General features: G+C 39.5%; 1 protein-coding gene across 1 annotated transcript in view; it reads right to left on the reverse strand.

The window, feature by feature from the left end:
- Positions 1–15,386, reverse strand: part of CMC1 (C-X9-C motif containing 1) — a 49,751-nt gene extending 34,365 nt beyond the window's left edge. Inside the window, exons 1-2 of the mRNA XM_072853940.1 lie at positions 15,208–15,386; positions 3,279–3,371 (exon numbers count right to left, since the gene is read on the reverse strand). Coding sequence (XP_072710041.1) covers positions 3,279–3,371; positions 15,208–15,232 — 118 coding nt within the window. The 5' untranslated portion in view covers positions 15,233–15,386. The remainder of the gene's footprint in view (positions 1–3,278; positions 3,372–15,207) is intronic.
- Positions 15,387–22,274: the final 6,888 nt, after the last annotated feature.

Below are 22,274 nucleotides of genomic sequence, written 5' to 3' on the forward strand. Positions count from 1 at the left end.
GCTTACAGGTGACAGAGGAATGAGGGGGAGACATGCATCCACAAACCTCATTTTCCTGAAGATACACAGCTGAACGCTATTCAGGAGAAAGAAGAAAAAAATTATAGCTTTGCCTAACATAAAAAAAAAAAAAGATAGCATTTTGCTTTAAAATTCATAGAGGCAAAAACATGGAGAAGCTGCAAGGTAATGGTCCACAACTCACAGCTTAGGCATCTCCAATATTGGTTGCCGCCACAGAAAATTAAGATGCTGCAACAAAAGTCCTCATCTTACATAGAGAAAGTTCAGAAGAGAAAAACAAACACACACACACACACACTCTCTCCCTTTGGACTACCCCCAAAGAAAATTACACAAATAGCATGCTCTCAAAATATCTCTCAACTGACATCCTCTTTCAGTGACCCACATTACTGTAATTGCTCTTCCTCTTCATTTTTTTCCCCAACAGGTATAGAGTTGTAAGTAAAAATTATTCAATTATCATTAAAATGAAAAAAAAGGTGTATTAAGTCCTTCTGGCAGCACTGGCAGTAAATCTGTCATGTGATGCCACTTTCCTTTGGCAGATATTCCCAGCTGTTTTCCCACTTACTCGTCTCAAAATTGTTGTAACACTACTCCTTTATGTCTTTTGGGGAACCCCTAAAAGCAGCTGCTTGAAAATATGCTGGTCCACTTTAAATAGACTTGACTCTAAACTAGTGATAAATGTCTAGAAGCCTCCTTTGAAGTTTCTATAGTAATAGAAATAGGTAATAGCGAAAGACAAAAAGCCATGTACCATTGGAGAAACAACTGTTCTTCCTGCCATGGTAAAAATTGCTGAAATAATACACTCAAAACAATACGGCAACAAACTAAAATGCACTCCTTTGTCAGTAAATACTGTTGGAAGATGCATAAAAGACACTGCTGAAGATTTGAAGAAACAAGTATTAGAACAAGTTACGCAGCGTGGGAGGTTTGCTATACACTTGGATGAAACTACAGATGTTTCTAACTTCTCTCAGCTTATGGTATTTGCATTTCAATAATGAAACGCATGAAGAACTTTTTTTTTTTTTTTTTTTTGTGAGCCGCTAAAGGAGAGATGTGCCGGAGAAGATATATTCTCAATTGGAAATGGCTTCTTCAATAAACACCAATATTTTGTGGAAAAACTGTGCAAGTAACCACTGATGGAGTGGCTGCTTTGACTGGAATAAAAAAGGGATTCCAGGGTAAGGTTACAGAGCTAGCACCGCACATGGAACTCCGTCACTGCATCACTCATAGGCGAGCTATTGCAGCAAGGAGCCAGGAGTGCACAAAGTGCTACAGGATGACATCGATGTGGTTAACTTTATAAAAACAAGCCCTTCAAATAGTGGCATCTTTACCAGACTTTGTAATGAGATGGGGACGGACCGTGAAAATCTCTTGCACCACACAGAGGTTCGCTGGTTATCTTGTGGCAAAGTGCTTGAAAGAGTTGTCAAACTTTACGCGTTTTTCTTTTACAAAAAGAGAAGCGTTCCAAATTTGCTGACCTTTTCAGCGATGACAGGTGGCTGTGAGTAGTTTGCTACCTAGCAGATATTTCCAAAAAATAAACACACTTAATGTGTCCCTTCAAAGTGAAGGCGACGTTTTAACAATGAGTGGGAAAGTAACTGCTTTTCAAAAGAAACTTGTGCTATGGAGAGAGCATTTTGAAAACGGATGTTTGGAAATGTTTCCACCGTTATGTGATTTTGGTTTTGGTTTGGTTTTGTTGCTGAACACAACCTAGTGTGTCACCTATAAAGCCTCTCCTATCTGTACACTTTAAAAATGTGGAAACAGAATTTTCTAACGTATTTAAAAATCTTCCAACTGAGAGTTTCAGTGGGTTTTGAACCTGCTTGTTAAATATGTAAACATGCAACACCTTCCAATTAGTTTGGAAGAACAACTGATTGACATCAGGGAAGATGGTCGTTTACTAGCCCAATTTCAAGCAAAATCTTTGCAGAATTGGTGGATGGGACTGAAAAATGAATATGATAATTTAGGAAGTGCAGGCAACGATGCGCTTCTTCCATTGAGATCTACACATCTTTGTGAGGTATCTTTTTCAGCTATGACACCCATTAAAACCAAGTACTGAAATAAACTGAACGTGGAACCAGACCTTTGAATTGCTGTATCACAAAGTGTTAAACCAGATTTTAAAAAATAGTGAAGCATATTCAATCATATAGCTCTCGATAAGAATATTATTATTAATAGCAATATTTTTGAGCAAAAATGTTTTTGTACCATTGATAAATAACAAAAATTATTTTAAAGTACTGTTTATTTCATCTTTAGCTCATTCTTTTTTAATTTCTATTTTTGTGTTTTATAATGTACTTAATATACTAGTACAGTGGTACATGTATACAATTTATAAATAAATATACATATATTGGGATTGCATGCTCAGAAATTTTTTACTGATGGGGTGCGCGATCAAAAAAGTTTAGAGAGCACAGATCTAGATGACAAGAGGCAAGTGCCCTCTACTGAAAGCACACCACTTACACAGAGTAATTCTGTGGACTAATTCTTTTTTTCCATTCTTACATCCTTCTTACAGCAACATTCTCAGCTAACCTGTGCTTAAGTAGCTCTATCCTTCTGGTACTTCAAAAAGTTCCACATTTCTTCCAGGAATATATGAACAGTTGGGTGTCACAAGAAGTGGTGACACCCACCTTTAAAGAGTTACCATCCGGTCCTCTTTCAAAAGAAAATGAAAACGTGCAAAAGTGGACTGCATCATCCTATTTCAACATCTGCCTAATAACACATGTGGTTTATGTGCACGTATCATTAAAATATTGGGGCACGGAAAGGATGCAGTTAGTTGAGAATATTTAAATACATTTATCATAATGAAGGAGGCCCTAACTGAAGGCTCACATGAGGCAATTCCATTTATATAAGCATGAAATATTATGTACAGGAATATAGTAACTCTTGTATTGCTCTGTCATCACATAGTCTAGACCGAGATGTGGAAAGTTTTCTATCAATCACACTGAATTCCACAGCCCTCGAGAACAAGTCATTTTGGAAAATAGTCCACATCACCAAGCAGCCAAAGCCAACATGGGAGATTTACACAGTTTACTACTGGTTTCACAGTGAACAGATAAGATGCAAATCATAGATATTAATTCTTTGACTACTTGACTTCAAAAACAAGTATTATATTCAGGGCACAAAAGTGAATACATCCAATCTCCCAATGAATATTTGACTCTTACCTTGCACTTTATCTGAACACAGCTCCTTGGCTCGCTCTCTCATTATTTGTGGAATCAAAACATCTTTTTCTACATGTCTCAGCTTAGAATTTTCTGCAAGAGAGGGGGAAAAAAAAAAGGAGAAAAAAAGATTTTTTTTATCTATACATCAAAGAAAGTCAATGTACAGAAATAATGCAGCATTGTTTATATAACATACACTAGAATACTACAACTGTCACAAACTAGCAGCAGAAAGTACCATGGAAGTACCACACAGACCAAAAGGCAGGAAAATCCAAGGTTTAAAACTGCTCAGATACAAATATGAGCATTATCCTGAATATTTCTGTTCTGCTCAATGTGCACAATGAACTAAAAATAATGGAGAAAATTCTGGCAGCACATTCTAATTTCTGCCTTACTAAATAGAAGGTGTACATACAGACTGCACAAAGGTTGAGAATTACTTTTCTTTCAGGATACTAGTATTTTTCTATGTACATTATCTGCACAAACTGGCTTTTTTACTCACTGTCATAAAGCTGAGAAATATAGCACATATTAGAGCACAACTTGAAATTTGTATTACTACGTGGAAGACTTCAGTTCTTTAAAAAAAACCTAAGCAGCCTCTTAAATGGAGGATCTAGGAGTTTTTTCACTGAGAAATTCAACTTAACAAGAACAAATACTGCTGTCTGAATTCTGCTCTTAAAAGTACAGTTGCAGTTTGCTTTCAGTTGTTTCAAAACAGAATTCAGTACTCTTGAGTACAACTACTGATTTTGAATGGTTAAACAACACAGCCCACTTAGGAAAAAAAATACTCAATTTCCAAATCCACTTTCTTCAAAACAAAGGGATGAGAATTTATCAAGCACAGCTTTTTACTCCTTAGCTTCTGAATTAAAAACCCTTTAAAGGATATTTGTTCAGAATATCGTATAGTCCAACAGTTATACCAAATACCTGGTTTTCCTCCTCAAACACACTATTTATTCACCCTTTGATGCTGATATTACGCTTCAGAATAGCATCAGCTGTGATGCTGACATTATGAAAACTGTACTGTCAGATACACTGTTATTTTGAGTGACAATCATTTCATTTTAAAATTGCTTATAAAAAAATTTAGATGAAATAAATTTTAAAAGTGATGTATTGAAATTAAGGAAAGCAGCAGAATTTAAGTTACCTACCATTTTCAAACACTATGTTTTTCAGAGCATCTGCAGTTACTTCTAGATCAAAAGGCAACAGAGACTAACATTTCTCTAGTCATTTCTAACTCATCACGTTTTAAAGTTTACTAATGCTATGAGGTTACATGATGAGGTTACACAGTATTGAATCTGTGATACTACTAGGGAAATCAGGTAACGAAACAAGATTACAATGAGCAATACACAGAATCGGAACTGAAGACTTATATTTCTCCTCAAAAATTTCTTACTTGGAATTTCTATAGCAAAAGAAAGAAAACAAAGTGTCTTCTGTAAATATAACAAAAATGCCAAACACAAATAGCTCATGACTCAGATTTGCTTCTGTGCTCTGATTTTCATGACTGAGATAGAATAATTACAATTAAATATCCTTCATTTTAACTTTCTGCAGAATATCAGTACAATTAGTGTACCGAGCATTTATGATGTTACAGACAACGCAAAGCTGTCACAAAATTTTACACGTGTTTTTTAAAAAGCGGGACAAATCAGTTCAGCTGAATGACATGGCAGGAAACAGCACCACCAAGCTACGTGCCTCAGAGCTACTTTGAACAACTTCAGTCAAAGTAAGCTGGCACTACTGCAGTCCTGCCTCTCCCGGTCCCTACAACGCTCTTTCCCCTCTGCCCATACAGATGTGCTCTGCAGCCCTGTGGGGAACTGAAAGGGGAAGTTAATTTGGTTTAAAGGTAAATAAATTTCTTGTCAGGCAATTTTTCAGCTAGATAAATTCTCTGATCCAGTTCACTATATAACTGCATAAATGGCCCATGAGAAGGAACTGCATGAGACTAGGACAAGAAGGAAGACTGAACTGTCATGAGCACCACTGGCTCAAATTATAGCCTAAGTTTCCCCCCCTTTTCTTTAATTTGCTTATACTGGTACTTAGAGTAGGCAGAAACTAAGCTGATCTATGAATGTGGATACAGATAAGCAACTGGGTTGCTAGCTGCCACCAAAAGGGAAGTTTTAATAGTCCCCCATTGCCCTCATTCACCTCCATCACATGAGCACTATTACGCACTTAACCACACAGTGAGTGACCAATTCAATACAGAAAACTAACTCAAATACAGACAAAAAAGTGCTTCTCAGCTGCTTTACACTTTTGAGTAACTAGACCTACTTATCAGAGTTCGAATAATTACTTCGTTTAACTTTTATACATCAGTATCTACCCCAGCATACATGGAAATGTAGCAGATAGCACAGAAGCCTTTAGGGCCTGGGAAGGGCATCTGGGCTCTCCCAGCTGGCAGAGGTGGCTAGAAGCATCCACGGTTCCCACAACAACAAACCACAGGGCTCCAACACAAGGATCAGCCACCCACTACTGACAAAGAGGAGACACAGATAGGAATGCAACTGAAGGCTAGAAGGAAAACGGGACAAGGGCATCCCCGAGGAAAAAAAAAAAAAAAAGAGAGAAGGCCTCCCTGTTAGCCCAGAACAGTCAAAAAGGATTTTTGGGTTTTATCTTAGCTTAAGCACCCCATTTTCCATTTGACTATTCAAAAGAAAAGGAGCATAAGACTGATAGCAATAAGTAGCTGTGCTGGTGTTAACACCAGCTCAACCAGAACCATGACAGAGCTGTGCTCCAGGCAAACTCCCTCATTTTAGTCCCATGTTGCCAAACCTGCAGAGGCTGAAAATGCAGGAAGGAGAGGGCACATCAGGACACAGGGCAGTGTCCAGTACGAAGAATCAGAAGAGAGCTACAACAGTAATTCAAAGGTGATCATTCAAAGGTATAAAGGAAACAGGAGTAAAGACTACTTATAATCTCATCTACAGTTCTTAAAATAAAGTTTGTTGGTAAGTATCAGTTTTTAAACCATGAAAAGAAAAGCTCAAGCAATTCAAATCATCTTATAATGTCTAGGAGGTAGTTTTATGCATCTGGGTGCAACCGTCTCTCCGAACAGCTCAAATGCAGATGTTCAGTTTGGGCAGTACTGTATCTATTAATGAGTTTCAACTGTAACATCTTAAGTATTTTAATATTCTTCCTTGATTCTAAACTATCCATTGCATTACAATTACAGTGATTTTTTTCTTCAAGGATCTTAAAACACTTTACTGAAGTTGGTATCCCTAGCATTTATACAAAATAGTAAAGAAAAATAAGGCACAAATATTAACAATACCAGATACCAGCTGGAAAAATACGTTTACGTGCAGAGTAACTGCATTTCTGATACCAATGTATAAGCACTTGCAAGGAGATCATCATCAGTCTAACCTAATCAGCTCTGCAGTAACATATATGGCAAGAACTCTCAAAGAAACAACACCTCAGAAGCAAGACTTCATCAAAAAACATGAGACAGCCATGATGTGAAACCATCAATTCCTTCTGCCTTTTTTCAACTATATTACAGTTTCTAGAATAAGTACATTTTGCCCCTTTGGAAAGTTCACTATTCTGCACTAAGAAAGGTAATTCTTATTCTAATACCAGATTTGCTGCAGACTAGTCCCTACAGAAGAATCTGCATTACAACAGACCTACTACTGGTTTATTTTATCTTCAAAACATCAATAAAATTATCCCCAGACAAGCAAGAAATATGTTTTCCTACAGTTTGCCTTCTGCATTGGAAAGCTTATACCTTTGTTTCCCACACACATCCTCCACACACTTTGCCTGGTCTTCTGGGTAGGCTGTTTGAGATGATCGTGGCCTTTGGCCGCAAAGAGAACCGACAAGAACACGCTACCTCTCAGCTTCCAGAGGGCCAGATAAATGTTAGCAGTACCTTTTCCTTCTCCCTCTGCCAGGCAAAACTCAGGCACGTTTGTTAGAGCAACTTAATACTCTGAGATTCTACCTTTACCTTAACCTTACATTCTGTTGAAATTTGCTAGTACCATCAAACATTACAAGGGACAGATGGATGAGCACAAGCTAACTAAGTAAAGGTTACAAAGAGCAGACTAAATACAATTAACAGTAAAAACTAAGTATTTTGTAAAAATATACACAGAAGTTAACCCAGAATTAAAACCAAATGCAGGCTTGCAGTGTTACAGCATCTAAGTCACTAGCTGCTTGAAAATGTGAATAAGGCTACAGCCAAGGAAATAAGACAGGTAAAATAAGAGAAGGGAAGGGAAGAAAACTACAGAAAAGGGAATCTCTCTGCGAAAGAGAAATTGTTTTCTGTACCACCTCCGCCCACTGTAAAGAATTAAAGGAAGGAGAGAGAGATTACTAAACTGGGAGGTACCCCTGTTCAGCAAAACACTAAGAACACATTTAAGACTTTGGGGTTTTTTTAACAAATAAAATCTGTGGGTTTTGGCAAATCTCAATGCTTGAAACGGTTCTCTGGTTGCATACAATATGTAGGGCACAAGACTACAATTGTAATAGTTTTCTGTCGTTGATCAAAACCCTCAGCTGCAAAAGCTATTTATTGCCATGGAAGGCCAAGGACCACAGCCATTCAGTTTAACTGTTTTCATTATTTTTGTAAAAATGACCAAAAAAAAATAATCATGAAACAAATGCATCAATAGGAACAAGAGCATCACAACCACTAGAACCGCACAGAACACACATCAAATTCACTCCGTATGGAAGCTGGGAAAACAGATGATGAATACTCTTCGGCTTCCCAGCCCCTGACCACAGGATCCAGGAAGGCCTTGAGAAAAAGAGGACCACAGCGTAGACCTGTGCTGTAGGCAGGAGACCTTTAAAAGGACAAGAGGAGAATGAAACACAAAGCTGCTTTACAGTCCTAATAACGAAAGGGACTGTTGCGGCTTGTCATATTAATTAGAAGACTATTACAAAAAGGGGATTCCAAGACAAAAGCTTTCCTAGAAGAGTGTCCTGAGAAAAGTCGTATCATCTCCCCTCTTCATTCAACACAGCTGGTAACTGACTTATTCACCCTTTTGTCACTATGTCCTGCTGGTAGTTCACAGCTCTCCTTTCATCTCTCTCATGACTTCAGGTAGCAGGGACACAGATTACTCAGAAAAAGTTTAGAAAAAGTTGAAAACTTGTCTACCCAGATATTTACAGAAGCCTCATACCTTCTGCATCCAAGAGGAAGCGAGTCAAGCGATTCCAGTAACAGTTTCTGAAACATGAATTTCTCATTACACAACCTGTAATTTGGATTTTCTTGGTTCAGTTTATCCATGCACATTTTAAAAAAAAAGCTCAAAGTAGTACTTTAAATATTACAGCTACTTCAGTAAGAATCACAGTATATATGAAGAACAGAGAAAGTTTTAGTAAGTTTTTAACATTTTCATTAGCAACTGTTATACCTCACATTTTTCTTGAAGTCCCAGTTATATCAACTTTTAGACATCACTTATGTTATTTACTAGCAAAAATGCTGTAGAAAGTTCAGTCAAGGTTCAAGAACCCAAGTTAAAAAATATAACACTCTTCAAAATATAAACATTTTAAAACAATTGCTTTCAGTATTTTGGAGCGTTGGTTCAGAAATGTGGAGCCATAAAAGGGACTTTTTTTTTTTTTAAATACACCTTACTATTTTTTTTCCTACCAGCTGCCATCAAAGACAAGTAGTTGTCAGTGAATAGATTTCTAAGATGCCTTTCTTTTTTAAGCTAAGAAATAGAACTTGAAAAAGTGTTAATGAAAACTTCAGCAGCAGAAATAATAGACTTATTACAGTGAGGAAAAACAAGAACATACATGCAGAATTCCCATTTTTTAACTTACACCACATTTAAAGAAAATCTCCACTCTAAAGAAGTGTAATACAGTTCTCTTCCTGGAAGGGAAGGTCTTATCTTCATCTGTGATGAGCCTACTAAACTTGAGTTTACCAGCCATTCTCTCATTTTTTCCATATGCAGATCTATAGTATAAACAACACTTAAGATGGGCTGGAGAATGAATAACAAGTTTATAGCTAAGTTACGTAAGTGCATTAATTTTAGGGATTCAGTTATTTTTTGTATCACTTGGTAAAAATTATTTCTGTGCTGTAAATACTCTGTTTCATCCCAAAACTTTGTTTTAAAACAATTGCCTATGAGCTAGTTGTAAAACTACACTGAAAAAGTACACTTTTATTAATAACAGAAGTAGCAGCACAGTGTTAACTGCATGCTTATTGGCAAACATTCCTTTCATCAATCAGACTATTGGCTCTAGAGGTTCATTTTTTTCAAAAACCATTTCAGATTTCTTTTAGTGTACTTGTAACAGTGTTTTCAATGGGCAAAGATAATTATAGCTTACTACTCCTCCAGGAAAAGAATGCTTTAAACTCAAAATTTCCATCTCCTTTATTCTGCCTAGCTTATTCATTTTGTATTAAATAAAAGTTACCAATCTTAGGTTAATTCATGCAAATTCATTTGCACATATGTGTATCAAAAATAGTTATCAAAAAAGTCTGTATAATTGAATATATTATCAACTACTTAAAACTTCTATTCTAAAACACTAAGTCACACATCAGAACAAATTCATTTAGCGATAGACCCATTAAAGTCATAGGAGGTAAAAAAAAAGTATGTTTCTAAAATCTAAGTTTTTTTTCTACAATTGTAATTTTATGTATCAATGTAATTAATACTTTAAGTATCCAGTCCTGTAGCCTGTGAGGGGGCTCCCGTGCCCTTACTGCCAAGAGGTTCATGGGGCCAAAGTGACTATTGGTCTTGGTTCATGGTCAAAGCGGCCAATAGTTTCAGCATACTGCTTTGTAACCTCGGTCCCACAAAAACATTCAGGATCCTGTTAAAGGTAATGGATTTTATCAGTCAAAAACATCCAGTGTGAACTGACCAATGAAGGACCAGGACCAAATATCTTTATGCATACGTGAAATCCTACTGAGTTTGGTAATTTCATTTGCACATAGGTGTTTGCATATGAACTACAGGCTTAAGTACTTTGCTTTCTACTAAGGTTTTTAAGTATAGAAGGACAACATGAAGTGACAGAAGTGTTATAATCCAAGTGAAAAAACATATATGATATCCTGAAACCCTGATTTAAAAGCAAAAGAGGCTGATCAGTGCAGCTTCTCTACACAGCAACCTTTTTTTTTCTTTTAATGCATATGAATAAATTTCTTTGTATTTAAAAAGTTACAGATTTTGAGATCTTTCTATCTAATACTGACATAATTTTAAATAAAGATGGAGTGCAGGGATGACACCACCAGGGAAAATTTCCAAAGCTTTAACTTCTCACCATTCTATCATCACCTCAAAGTCAATTTTCACCTTTTTCACTGGCTGAATTTGTTATCTTACGTTTTGCTTTGGGGCTCGTATTCTTGCAATATGGCAGTACTGGATTATGAGAATACTGACAAGCCTGTTTGCTAAAAATGAACAATGGCTATATTACAGCAAGTCTGTAATATCTAGAAAGAAAAGGAAAAGCAGACCTGACAAAGCACACTTATTTGTTAATTACATGCAGATTGCAAATGCCCATACATCTCGTGAGTAATAAGTAAAGCCAAGCCTGAAGTTGCTTGTGAAGATTTTTGACACCAGGAGATTTTTTTACACTCTTGATCACACAGCAAAGCCAGTTACAGGGCCCGAAGAATTAATTACAGATCAGGGCTTAATATTTCCTACTGAAAATAATGCCGGTTCATTTACACCTCGACTGAACTATTGTTCAAGTATGACAGACCTGCCACTTAGGAAAATGGAGGGTGTGAGCTACCTATAAGGGGAACACCCCACCCCACCTCAAATCCCTTCTGAGAACTGCAGATGAGGATTCCAGCAAAAGGCACAAAACACAAAGTCAGGAACGACTAGGGCCGTGGACTCGCCAAGGACTGAAGTAGCACAGACAGCCTTAATTCCGCCATTGTAAAGCTTCTGAATGCTTCACCTGGTAACTGATTTAAAATCCTCAACACAACTTTCTGTCACTTAAACAAAGACACAATGCAGCAATATTTCAGCAACCAAATACACAGTTTGGGTTTTTTTTCTAGGACAGCAAAAATATAGTAAAAGCACAGATACAATTGGATTCCTACACATAGGGTTCCACACTTTTTAAGCAAAGCCCAAACTTTTGAGCACCTCTTGTCTGAAACCAGTCCCAAGTTACAATCCCTATTTCTTCTATGCCCTTTGTAACTAACAGTGGATGTTGTCCAAGAATTTACTGCTTACTTCCACCAGGTTTAAGAAATTGAGAAAGGTCATGCAAAAATCACAAACTATCTGAAGCATATAAACCAAACAGACCACATAAAACAGAGTTAAGCAGTGACCTCAAGAACTGTACAATAATTTGCATCAGAAACAACAGATGAGTAACAGGTAAAACCTACATAAAAAGAGCAAAGTACCCAGCATCTGGATGAAGGGATGCAGGAAAATCTAAACAACCAATGAAACCCCCCAATTATTATGAGAGGAGATGCTAACCACCTAAGATTTCCCACCATGCCCAATAACGCTAATCGGTGGCTACAGCACTACATACTCCTCTTTGCTAATTTTCAGAATTGTGTGATAAGGTGTAAAGAAAAATAAAGTAAATCACAAATAAAAGTTTCATTTAAAAAAAATCTGCCCAAACTCCTTGAGGACTTGAATATTTAGCTCTTTAACCACACCTTTCGAGATACAATTTACACCTTTCATTCCAAATAACGAACACCACACACAAATTAAAAGCCAGGCTTTTGAATAACAGGACCAAATACCATTCTTCCTGTTTTATTTTTTTAACTGGAAGTAAGAATTAACAGATTAGAAAAAACAATACCTACCTTTGATTTCTGTACCTATGTATTTAATGAACAATCAGTACATACAATACAAATGCATGAAGACCTTAGAAACTAACATCATGGCTATGATCATATGATCAAAACACACCAGTGTTTTCAAAAGTTGCAGAGCATGAGGTGTTCTGACACAAAGAGAAGACTGAAAGCCTTTTGGTCACATTAATACAAGGATTTTAAACGCTGAAGAATCCTTTCAAACCACTCAGTATTATAAAACTCATTGGAGCGTCCCAATACATCTTTCAGTTTTTATTTCTTCTCCCAGAACAATTCTCTAAAATGTGGTGTCAAACAACTTCAGGAAATCACAATTATCTTTTTCCTTCATGTTCCCAACACAGGTCAAAGACACTAGGAGCATCAAAAAGGTCATTCTCATTCAACTCCCTTCTTGATGGTGGCAACTTATGCTCTTAATCACAAATACTATCTAAAAGAACTTTAATTAAAAGCTTTTATTTATAAATTTTTGCCCTTTAAATTCAACATTGCTTTATCTTCCATTACTTTTTCCTTTCCATCTTTGGAAGCTATAATTTAATTCCTTTCCGTATATTCTTCTAGCTCTGTCTTACTGCCCACATCACTTTGAAACAAGTCACAACCATTCTGCAAGCCCAATTCTCTCCTTCCACTATATTTAACAACCTAGATTTCCACATGACAGTAAGAAACAGACAATTTAAGTAGCTTAGGAAAATTATGAAATCAGTCCTCAACCCTGCTGTTCTTAAGACCCCAAAAACATCCAGGATAGGTACCAAAACCTGTACTGTGTATCTAAGCTACTGTCAATAACCCTACTTTTCTCTTTACACATTTCTGAATCTTCAACTAGGGATCCAGACATCACCATCTGAAAATGATAGCTATAACCAAATGCACATTAAAAAGAAAATGAGCTTTCTAATAACCCATGACCTCTACTACTGAAAACAGCAACCTATAGAGTTTTGGAAGTGCTGCATACAAAAATCAACTTCAATGCTGAGCTGCAGCACATTCATTGTGAAGAAGGATAAAACAAAATAGTGTAACATATAATTTTGTCAACGGATTTATCTACCAATTTATTTACTGGATGCAATCACCTAATGACACAGCCACAGTTCATTCCCAAACTGTGGCTGTCAAAAAACTCCTCCCATACAAATCATGACATAATTCACAGGTTCTACGTTCTGAGCTTCGGAGGACTCCTTGATATTCACTCCCTACTGCCTGGCAAAGCCATGAGAATATTTGCGTCTTTTGTGACCATAAAACGAAGCATCAGTCATGGTTAACAATTTACTAAACTGTGATTCTCCCTCTTTTTTCTCGTATGTGAGCCAAGAAGCAGTTAACAATGATGACATTAAAAACCACCGCAGCGCAGTATCTGAGTTAACACCTTACTGATACGAACAGGACAGCTCACACCTCTTGCAGCTATTGTTCCAGTTTCTCTACAACCTCGCTTAGACATCACTGCTTTTAGTTCACATTCTGAGGTTTTCAACCGAGCCATAACAGCCAGGGAGTGATGGTGGGGGGGAGGTAAGCAAAAGATACTGGATAACAAATTTAGAGAGGTGTCAGCAAGCAATGCCACCGCTCAGCAGATGAATCTCAGTATTGGTGTCACACAGCATGTACCCAAAGTACATTCTCAGTAGTCCTACCACAGCCAACACACAACTACAACATGGATTAGGAGGGACATATAATGTAATTATAGACACAATTAGGGAAGCAGATCACTGATGAACTTCAGTGTTTGGAGACATCCTTTTTGCCATGCACTGAATGCACAACAGCTTGAACTGAGCTAGTGTAATAACTAGGCTTTTTCCAAAGGACAACTGGGAGCAAAATTATGCTGTAAATGAACACCCACCACCTGAAATGCAGTGGTAAGTTTTATAACATTTCCTTAATTTAATAACACATCAATGCTTAGATTATACAATCAACAAAACAGAACTTGATGACTCTATGGATGCCTTGCTTGGAGAGGACAGGTTTCCAACCGAAATCGAGAGCTTGGCCTTGGCTGGCATCCTTCAGCTCTTGAAGGTGGCCACAGGCCACACAGACCGAGGTTGCACAGTCACGCCCGCTGCAGTTCACCACCAACTACAGGTGTCTCAACACCTTGTGTTAGCTGAAGCATACCAATGCCTCGCTGGGTTCATTCTGCCGGGGGATTGGCCTTTGAACAGCAACATACCCAGCTGAAGGCACCTGCCTCAGGAACAGGCCAGGAGTGAACATTATGTGGGTGTAAGGACATGGGCTTAAATTCACTTCTGGGGATACGTGGCTGTAACTGGTCAGACAAGATCTTGGTAACACAAAGCCGAGGACCAGGTAACCTCGGTATTTTATACCTTTACATTTGTTTCCCAGGCAGGGAGACTACAGCAGGCCGGGTGGCAGCAAGGCCCCGCGGGCACCTCGACGCCCCGGAGCAGCCTGCGCCGCCGCTGGGGCGAAGCCGGGCGCTCCGCGTCTTTCCGCTGGAGGTCACGGCCGCGGCTGGAGGGAGGGCGGGAGGACGCGGCGGAGAAAGCGCTGCCCGGAGGGCGCCTGGAACCCGCTGCGGGCGGCGGGGCAGCCCCAGCCCGCCGAGGCTCGCGGAGGGCGGCCCGAGTCCCTCAGGCTGACCCTTCCCAGCACCCGCCGGCGGTGCAGCCCGGCCCGCCCTCCTCGCCGGCGTGTGTGAGGGCGCAGCAGAAAGCCCCGGGGATTTCCCACAGGAAGCCCTGGCGAGGCGGGCGGCGGAGGCGCGCGGCGGCGGGCCGAGGCGGCAGCGGGGGGGGGGGGGGGAGGAGGGGGGGGAGAGTGGGCGCGCCGCCGCCGGCGCCCCCCTCCCCCTCGCTGCACGTGCGAACCGCCGCGCGCCGCCCGCCCGCCAGTCACCCAGCCAGCGCGTGCGGCGGCCGCCCCTACCTGCGGCGCCAGGGGGAGGCTCCATCTGCGGCTCCACGTTACGGCGGCAGCTGCGCACACGGCGCAGCCAGCCCCTGCCCCTGCCGCGCAGGCGCGGCGCAGCCAAGCCCCACCCCCTCTTCCCCGCACCGGGCAGAGACCGGGGGCGGGCGCGCGCAAGGTGAAGGGCATTGAAAGCAGGCGAAGGCGCGGGAGGAGGGTGAGGCGCATGCGCCAGCTGCGCCGCGGGAGGGAGTGCGGGAGTCTGGGCGCATGCGCCCTGTGATGGGATGGGCAGGTGGGCGGCGGTGAGGCAGGAGGGCACAGCTGGCGAGCGCTGCCCGCCCCCCTTTCCGCGTCGTGCTCCCGGCGCCGGGGCAAGGTGTGGTGAACGGGGCAGAGGGAGCGTGGGTGGGCTCGGTCTCTGGGAGTCACTGAGGGGTCCCCTCGGGTCCGGGTACAGAGGACACCAGCTTCCCCGGGAGCCCCATGCGAACTTCCGTGTGGGTGCGGCCCCTGACAGGACTGCAGGCCGCGGTGTCGCAGCCTCCGACCGAGGGAGCCCTTGGGGTGTCTGAGGTTTCTGCTGCAAGGGCTTGAAGTGGAGAATGAGAATTACAATGGTGGCCATTTCTATCGATGAGTTTGTGCCCTTTGGAAAGGTTTGCGGTGTATGGGCAAGAGACCCTCTTTCCTCTCTCTGTAAACAGTCTCTGGGACCACGTTCATGTGACAGGTGTTCAGCTGACGGAGGAATTGGGAAATTCAGTGTCCCGCCAGAAACTCGGGCAAAATACTGTTACGGAAATTCCCGTTGGCATCGTGGTCAGCCTAGCAAAATGCGGCAGTTGGGTTACTCCATACTGCACACACTTACAGCTCTCATTTTTTTAACCTCTATTTATGCAGTCAGCATAAAGTATCTCAATTTTGTTGTGTCAACGTCCTGTCATTCTTTTCAAGCATTGTATACATAAGAAAAGGACCTTGCCGTGTAAAACATTGCATAATAAATGTTAGCAATCAAAAGGTCAGACAGATACCTTTGATGTGCTATAGAGGATTGAATATGGGCTATCAGCTGCCTGGTTATTAAAAAGATTTGGGTTTTAAGAGAAAATTTGAAGAACAGTGCGGTTGCTCATGAAAAACTTTTATACAAATGAGGACGTCTACAGAAAGAATACAGAATGTTTTTTTTTTATAGCGTCACTAAAAGTTTGATACTGTTAAAAATGACTAATTTATCTGTGTGTCCTTTTGGTATGCCTGTGTAAGTAAGCATTGAGACATATATGAAGTATACTTTAACGGCAGAGGATTAATTCTGATATCTTTTATTTATGAGTCTCTAGTGTATTTAACTGACTAGTCTTTCTTTAGTGGCATGAGGCAAGGCTGACCACTTCCAGAAACCAAACATGGAATAAAAAAGCCTGTGAGAAAGTACCATAGTTTCATACTCAAAAACCTCAGAACATGAGTCCCTAGAAATTGAGAGAAATGAAAAACAAGGAGACGTAGTAAGAGCTGAAAGTCAGGACTTGTTTTGACAAATACAATCCGGAGTTTTCAAAGAGCCTGCTGTCTTTTCCTACCAGCCTCTTCAACGTTTTAGACTGACAGGTGATACGGAGAATTAGTCGGTTTATGCAGTAACCTCTTAAATGAGACTGCAAAAATTCCTCTAAATACAGTATTTCCTCTGTTACCCTGCATTGTTACATCCTGTTCAGTGGAAAGGGACTGAGCTTTAAACATTACATTTTCAAGGAAGTGAGAAATCTGGGAGTCTTCCCCAAACACCATATAGACCTTATATGCCTCTGGAAGATAACAACAAGCAGTCTAGAAAAAAATCAGTAGGAAGAATTTTGATCACAATTACAATGCTATTTTATTCTTAAAATGAATTTTCATTAAAGTAAAGGTATGAGTTTCAAGTCCACAGTTTTTTCCCAGATTTATGTTATTTTCCCCATATGAAAATTCAGTCCCTTTATTTGAAAATGGATTGTTTCAACTTGAGGCCACACTACGAGCCAAGTTCTTCGTGCTGATACGTTCACAGAAATTAGTAGAGCGTGATGTAGGCAAAATCTTCCACACGAATGCTTTTGGCCTTACTGATGTTGAGCATTTCTGTTATAGAGCATTAAGTGTATTTATGCTTTTTTTTTTTAATCCACAAGTTTGATCTCATTCCTTGGGGTAAAATGTGGATATTACAGTTGTTTTCTGTAACTTTAAACTATACCACTTCAGTAAATGTTTATACACTGATTTGGGAATTTTAATTGAACTGGGCTGTGAAAATGCAATCTATCAATTTATTTGTGTTTGTTTTATTAAGGGGTTTTGGACTGTGCCACTTCTACAATGAATGTAAGAGAGTGTTTAAAAAAAAAAAAGATACCAGCCAATCTGTGAAGAGTTGTTATATATATGCATTGAGAAAATACAAGAAAACAAATGATAGAAAAAGGAGCTTTCAGCATGAGAACCAAAAGGGAGAATGTACACTTACAACAGTAAGTTGAATTAAAAAAAAAAAAAAGGTTGGTCATTTTTGCTGCTCTTAAGCTCTTGGCTACTGGTCTTTTTATATGCCCTGCAGAATCAGAACTGTGAAGATTTATTTAAGATGGAGATCTTTGAACTTAAATGTCAGCTCTGTGTATTGTTGTGTTAATTTGATCGTTTTCAGGGACAGGATACTAGGCTAGACAGAACTTTGCTTTGAAGTAGTATGTCTGTTCTTTGATGAAGTCACCAAATACAAGAAGTCCAACAACTTTAACTCGGGGAAGTTGTCCTTTCCTGCTGCTTCTTCCAGTAACAGGCCAGGAAAGCAGAAACAGTGTTTCTTTGCAAATCTTATTTTCATGTGTGGCCTGAAAGAATGAAGAATGCTAAGAAGTGCAAGGGAGTAAGAGACATCTTGGGGAAATAAAAACAAATGCAAAGGGAAAAATGGATAGAACAACTTTGTTCTGGAGATTTGAGGGGCAGAAATAGTTTTTGAGTGAGAGAATATGCAGATGTGGGTCTGATAATAGCCTTGCTATTTCGGGCTATTAGAAAGTATTGGAAATGAGAAAGTATCAGAGAAAGTATTATCTTGACAAGTAAGTAAATGAGACTGGCATTATGTAGAGCAGGAATGGCATAAGTAACACAGAAACTGTCCACAAAGGGCTTTAAATTAAGATAAATAGCTTGTGTCTGACTTGGGAGTCAATGCAATGATCCCAGGAGGCAGTACAGTGCCTGACTCAGTGACGCAAGGAAATTATTTTCTTATAGCAGTTTGAATGAATATAAGCAGGACAATTTTCACGATCAGAAAGGAGGGGACTACTGTGTTAGAGATGTGAAGTGTTAAGAGCTGTATCAAGAATTTTAGTAGCATAGATTAAAAAGCTAAACACTTTGTAAATACATGTTCTGCATGCTTTTATATGCAGTCTAGATGTAAATTAGATCATCAGCCTTGTCATGGTTTAGCTTCAGTTGGCAACTAAGCTCACCCTCCCCCCCCCCAGTGGGATGGGGGAGAGAATTGGAAGAGCAAAAGTAAGAAAGCTCGTGGGTTGAAATAAGAACAGTTTAATAATTGGAAATAAAAATATATTATTATAATAATAAATTGTAACGAAAAGGAAAACAACGAGAGCAAGCGAGGAACAAAACCCAGACAAAAACCCAAGTGATACAATTGCTCACCACCCGCCGACTGATGCCCAGCCAGTCCCCGAGCAGCAATCGCTACCCCCTGGCCAACTCACCCCAGTTTATATACTGAGCATGACGTCATACGGTATGGAATAGCCCTTTGGCCAGTTTGGATCAACTATCTTGGCTGTGCTCCCTCCCAGTTTCTTGTGTACCCAGCAGAGCATGGGAAGTTGAAAAGTCCTTGACTAGTGTAAACATTACTTAGCAACAACTAAAACATCAGTGTGTTATCAACATTATTCTCATACTAAATCCAAAACACAGCACTATACCAGCTACTAGGAAGAAAATTAACTCTATCCCAGCCAAAACCAGGACAAACCTATAAAGAGAGAAATGATAGATTTACTTACTTCATTCCTGTGGAAATGCCTGTTATGTGAACTCCACCTGTAGGAGTATCCAAGGGTATAAAGGGATGGTTTCATTAACAAAAGAAAAAAAAAAAAGAAGTCAAAGTGGGTGTCCATTAAACATGAGGTCTAACTTGCATCTTATCCCAGGGAAGAGTTTTTTATCCCAGGAGGACATGTGGAGTATGTAATTTGTGTTTAGTCAAATCTTTTTTAATATGAATCTTGCACAAGTTCTGCAGCCCTGTGAAGTTATGCTGCAACGTGTGGGGCTTTTGCTGTGTAGCACCTCAATACAAGTTAGTACCGTATGCTTCATTTAACTGGCATACTTATCCAGAAAACTTGCTTAATTGGGACATCTCCCAGGGCATTGATGTAAGACCAGTCATATTTAATACACACAACTGTTACCTAACTGGCCTTAATGGGACAGTGGCTACTGGTTATTCAGTGCTGCTTATGTCATCTGTCTGTTACCGTCTCTTGGAACTTGTCTATACAAGGAAAATTTTCCCTGCAGTTAATTCCCTGAGGGTAAAATGTTGGGTGCTCTAGTGAAAACAGACTGGTGATGGTGGTCACAGTTTTCTGCACTGATTATTACACTGGGGAAAATCTGGTAATTTCCTTTACAGTCTTGAAGGATGCTTGAGATAATGTTTTTTTTATAAAACTAAAAATAAAAATATAGTCATAAGTAGTGTTGGATTGCAGTCATTTCTGTGTATCTAAGATTCATATTGTCATTTGATTAGTTAATCGCCCATTTTCAAAAGTGTGAACATATTTTCACACTTCAACCAAGACAGTGTTAACAATGAAACTATAGATAGCAATAGAGATTAATTATCTGTTGCACAAATCTCCGCACCTTGTTCTTACCAGATAAAGACAGCCTATTTGTCTGCACACAGGTGTGATTTTTTTTCTTTTAAACTCCAAACAATAGCCTTGGTCAAATGAGTTCAAAGGAATATTTTCAAATGGCACTGCTTCAGTATGTTCACTGTTGACATTTTTCATCTTGTTTCATGAAATGTAACTTCCACTAAAAGGCTGTGATTCTTTGCTGAGCTTACCCATGTGAAATACATTCACTCATAGGTGAGAGATGTGAGGGAGCTTTAAATGAGAATTAACATTTAGAATCAAAGAAACATTTCCTTCTCTTCTTAAGGGAGCATACTTTTACTGAATCCAGTGTAAAGTTGTTCAGGGCCTTATTTGCAATTGGCATCTGAGATTTTCACTAACTGGAGACATGTCTTCCAGAAGAGGGAAAAGATGAAGGAGGGGTTTGTAGTGTCTTTTTGTTGTGCAAGTTGCAACATTTTATATTTATTCCACCATATAGAATTAAACCCATCCATATGTCTGTTTTCTAAAGGTTTAACGATCGGAGGTCTTCACAGCAGAATCTGCTATTGTAGGAAGAGGAAGCACTAGGCATGTTGAACTATTTTCATCCTGCGTTATTAATCTATAATTCTACTTGTTCTAACAAGTGGATACTAGTAGCTTGCAGACCTCTGAACCTGCAGCCAGTCAAGTCTCACATAACTGACGTGAGACTTTTGCAGTATCTTCACAGTGCAAGCACTAGCGCTGTGTTGCCTTGGCCTCTGTCTTGCTCTAGAACTGCAGCTGGCATGTTGCTAGGTGGCAAGCTCTGTGGTGGCAGTGCCTACGTTGAGTCCTGTGGCCTGTCTCTTACCACTTCACCAAGATCGAAACCTTTCCTTTCATGGGCCAGGCCTTTCCACTCATGATTCAGGGGAGTTGGAAGCGTCCGATCAGGGTGACTACCATAATTTTTTTGTTTTCCTACCATGACAGATATGATCAAAACATGTTTTTTTTATAAAAGCTTTCCCCCTCCCTTTAGTTTTTAGGTGTATAAGAGTGATGCAACAGTAATAATGCTAAACACTTAGCTTCTTCATATTCACCAGTCTGGAAAATTCAATCTGACTTTAAATTTAACACTACTCTTCTAAGGAGCCTCAACTGACCAGCACTGATTCTGTGATTTTACTTACTGAGATGTGGATGTTATCAAGAGGTCTTATTGGCAGTCATAAAACTCCATAACCTGAAGTTCAGTAAGGGGAAGAAAGTCTTACGTACTTCTTTGTGTTCATCTGTTGCTTTGGAAATCAACTTCTTAGTTCCTAGCACCTTATCTATGTTGTGCAGTTAAACACTTGCCTGTTGGTAAGTACAGGAGTCTTATTGTTGAAGACAGTGAAATTATCATGTCAGATATTTTTGAGCTGAGAAATAAATTCTCATTGTAGCTGCAAACAAATGTGATTTCTATCCCCGTCTCCCTTTCTCATCATTTTTATGTTGCTGAGTATGGTTTTATAGGTGCTGTACTTTCATCTACTGACATTCATTTCAGTGTTAAGGGAGCACTGAATGCAGGGAAGGGAGATCTGATTTGAAAACTCAGCTCTTGACATGTATTTCCAGCAATATGATTCTGGTATGTTCCTAATTATCTACCTTACTGGGATATTTACATCCTTAAGTAACACAGTTCTTGTGCAACTCCAGTTCTGATGGCTGGTTGGTGGGGGTGCAGCAAGGGTTAGTTGCTGTTAACGTGGCAAACCATAGTACCGTCTGGAGAATCCCAAGATATTTTTTGGGCTGATTAATGTGACATGTTGTAATACATAGAATCCAAATGAAAACTCAGAAGATTTATCCCATTGATTCCAGTTGTGTTTAGACGGTCATAAAAGCCTGACGACTTCTTCATTCAAATTCTTCGCTGTAAAGCATTTAATTAACCATCTCCTTTGCTTTACAACCAATGTTCAACCTTTATTCACAACTGAAAAGTATATGAGGATATGCAATGTAATGAAGCTGGATACAAAAATGGATATTCAATGGGAACCCTTGGCAAAGTTAGTAAAACAAATCTTATAAGATATTGGAAGTGCTAGACAGTTCTGAAATTTCAGTAACAATGGTAACAATTTT

The sequence above is a fragment of the Ciconia boyciana genome, chromosome 2 (genome assembly GCF_034638445.1).
Source record: "Ciconia boyciana chromosome 2, ASM3463844v1, whole genome shotgun sequence".
NCBI lineage: Eukaryota > Metazoa > Chordata > Aves > Ciconiiformes > Ciconiidae > Ciconia > Ciconia boyciana.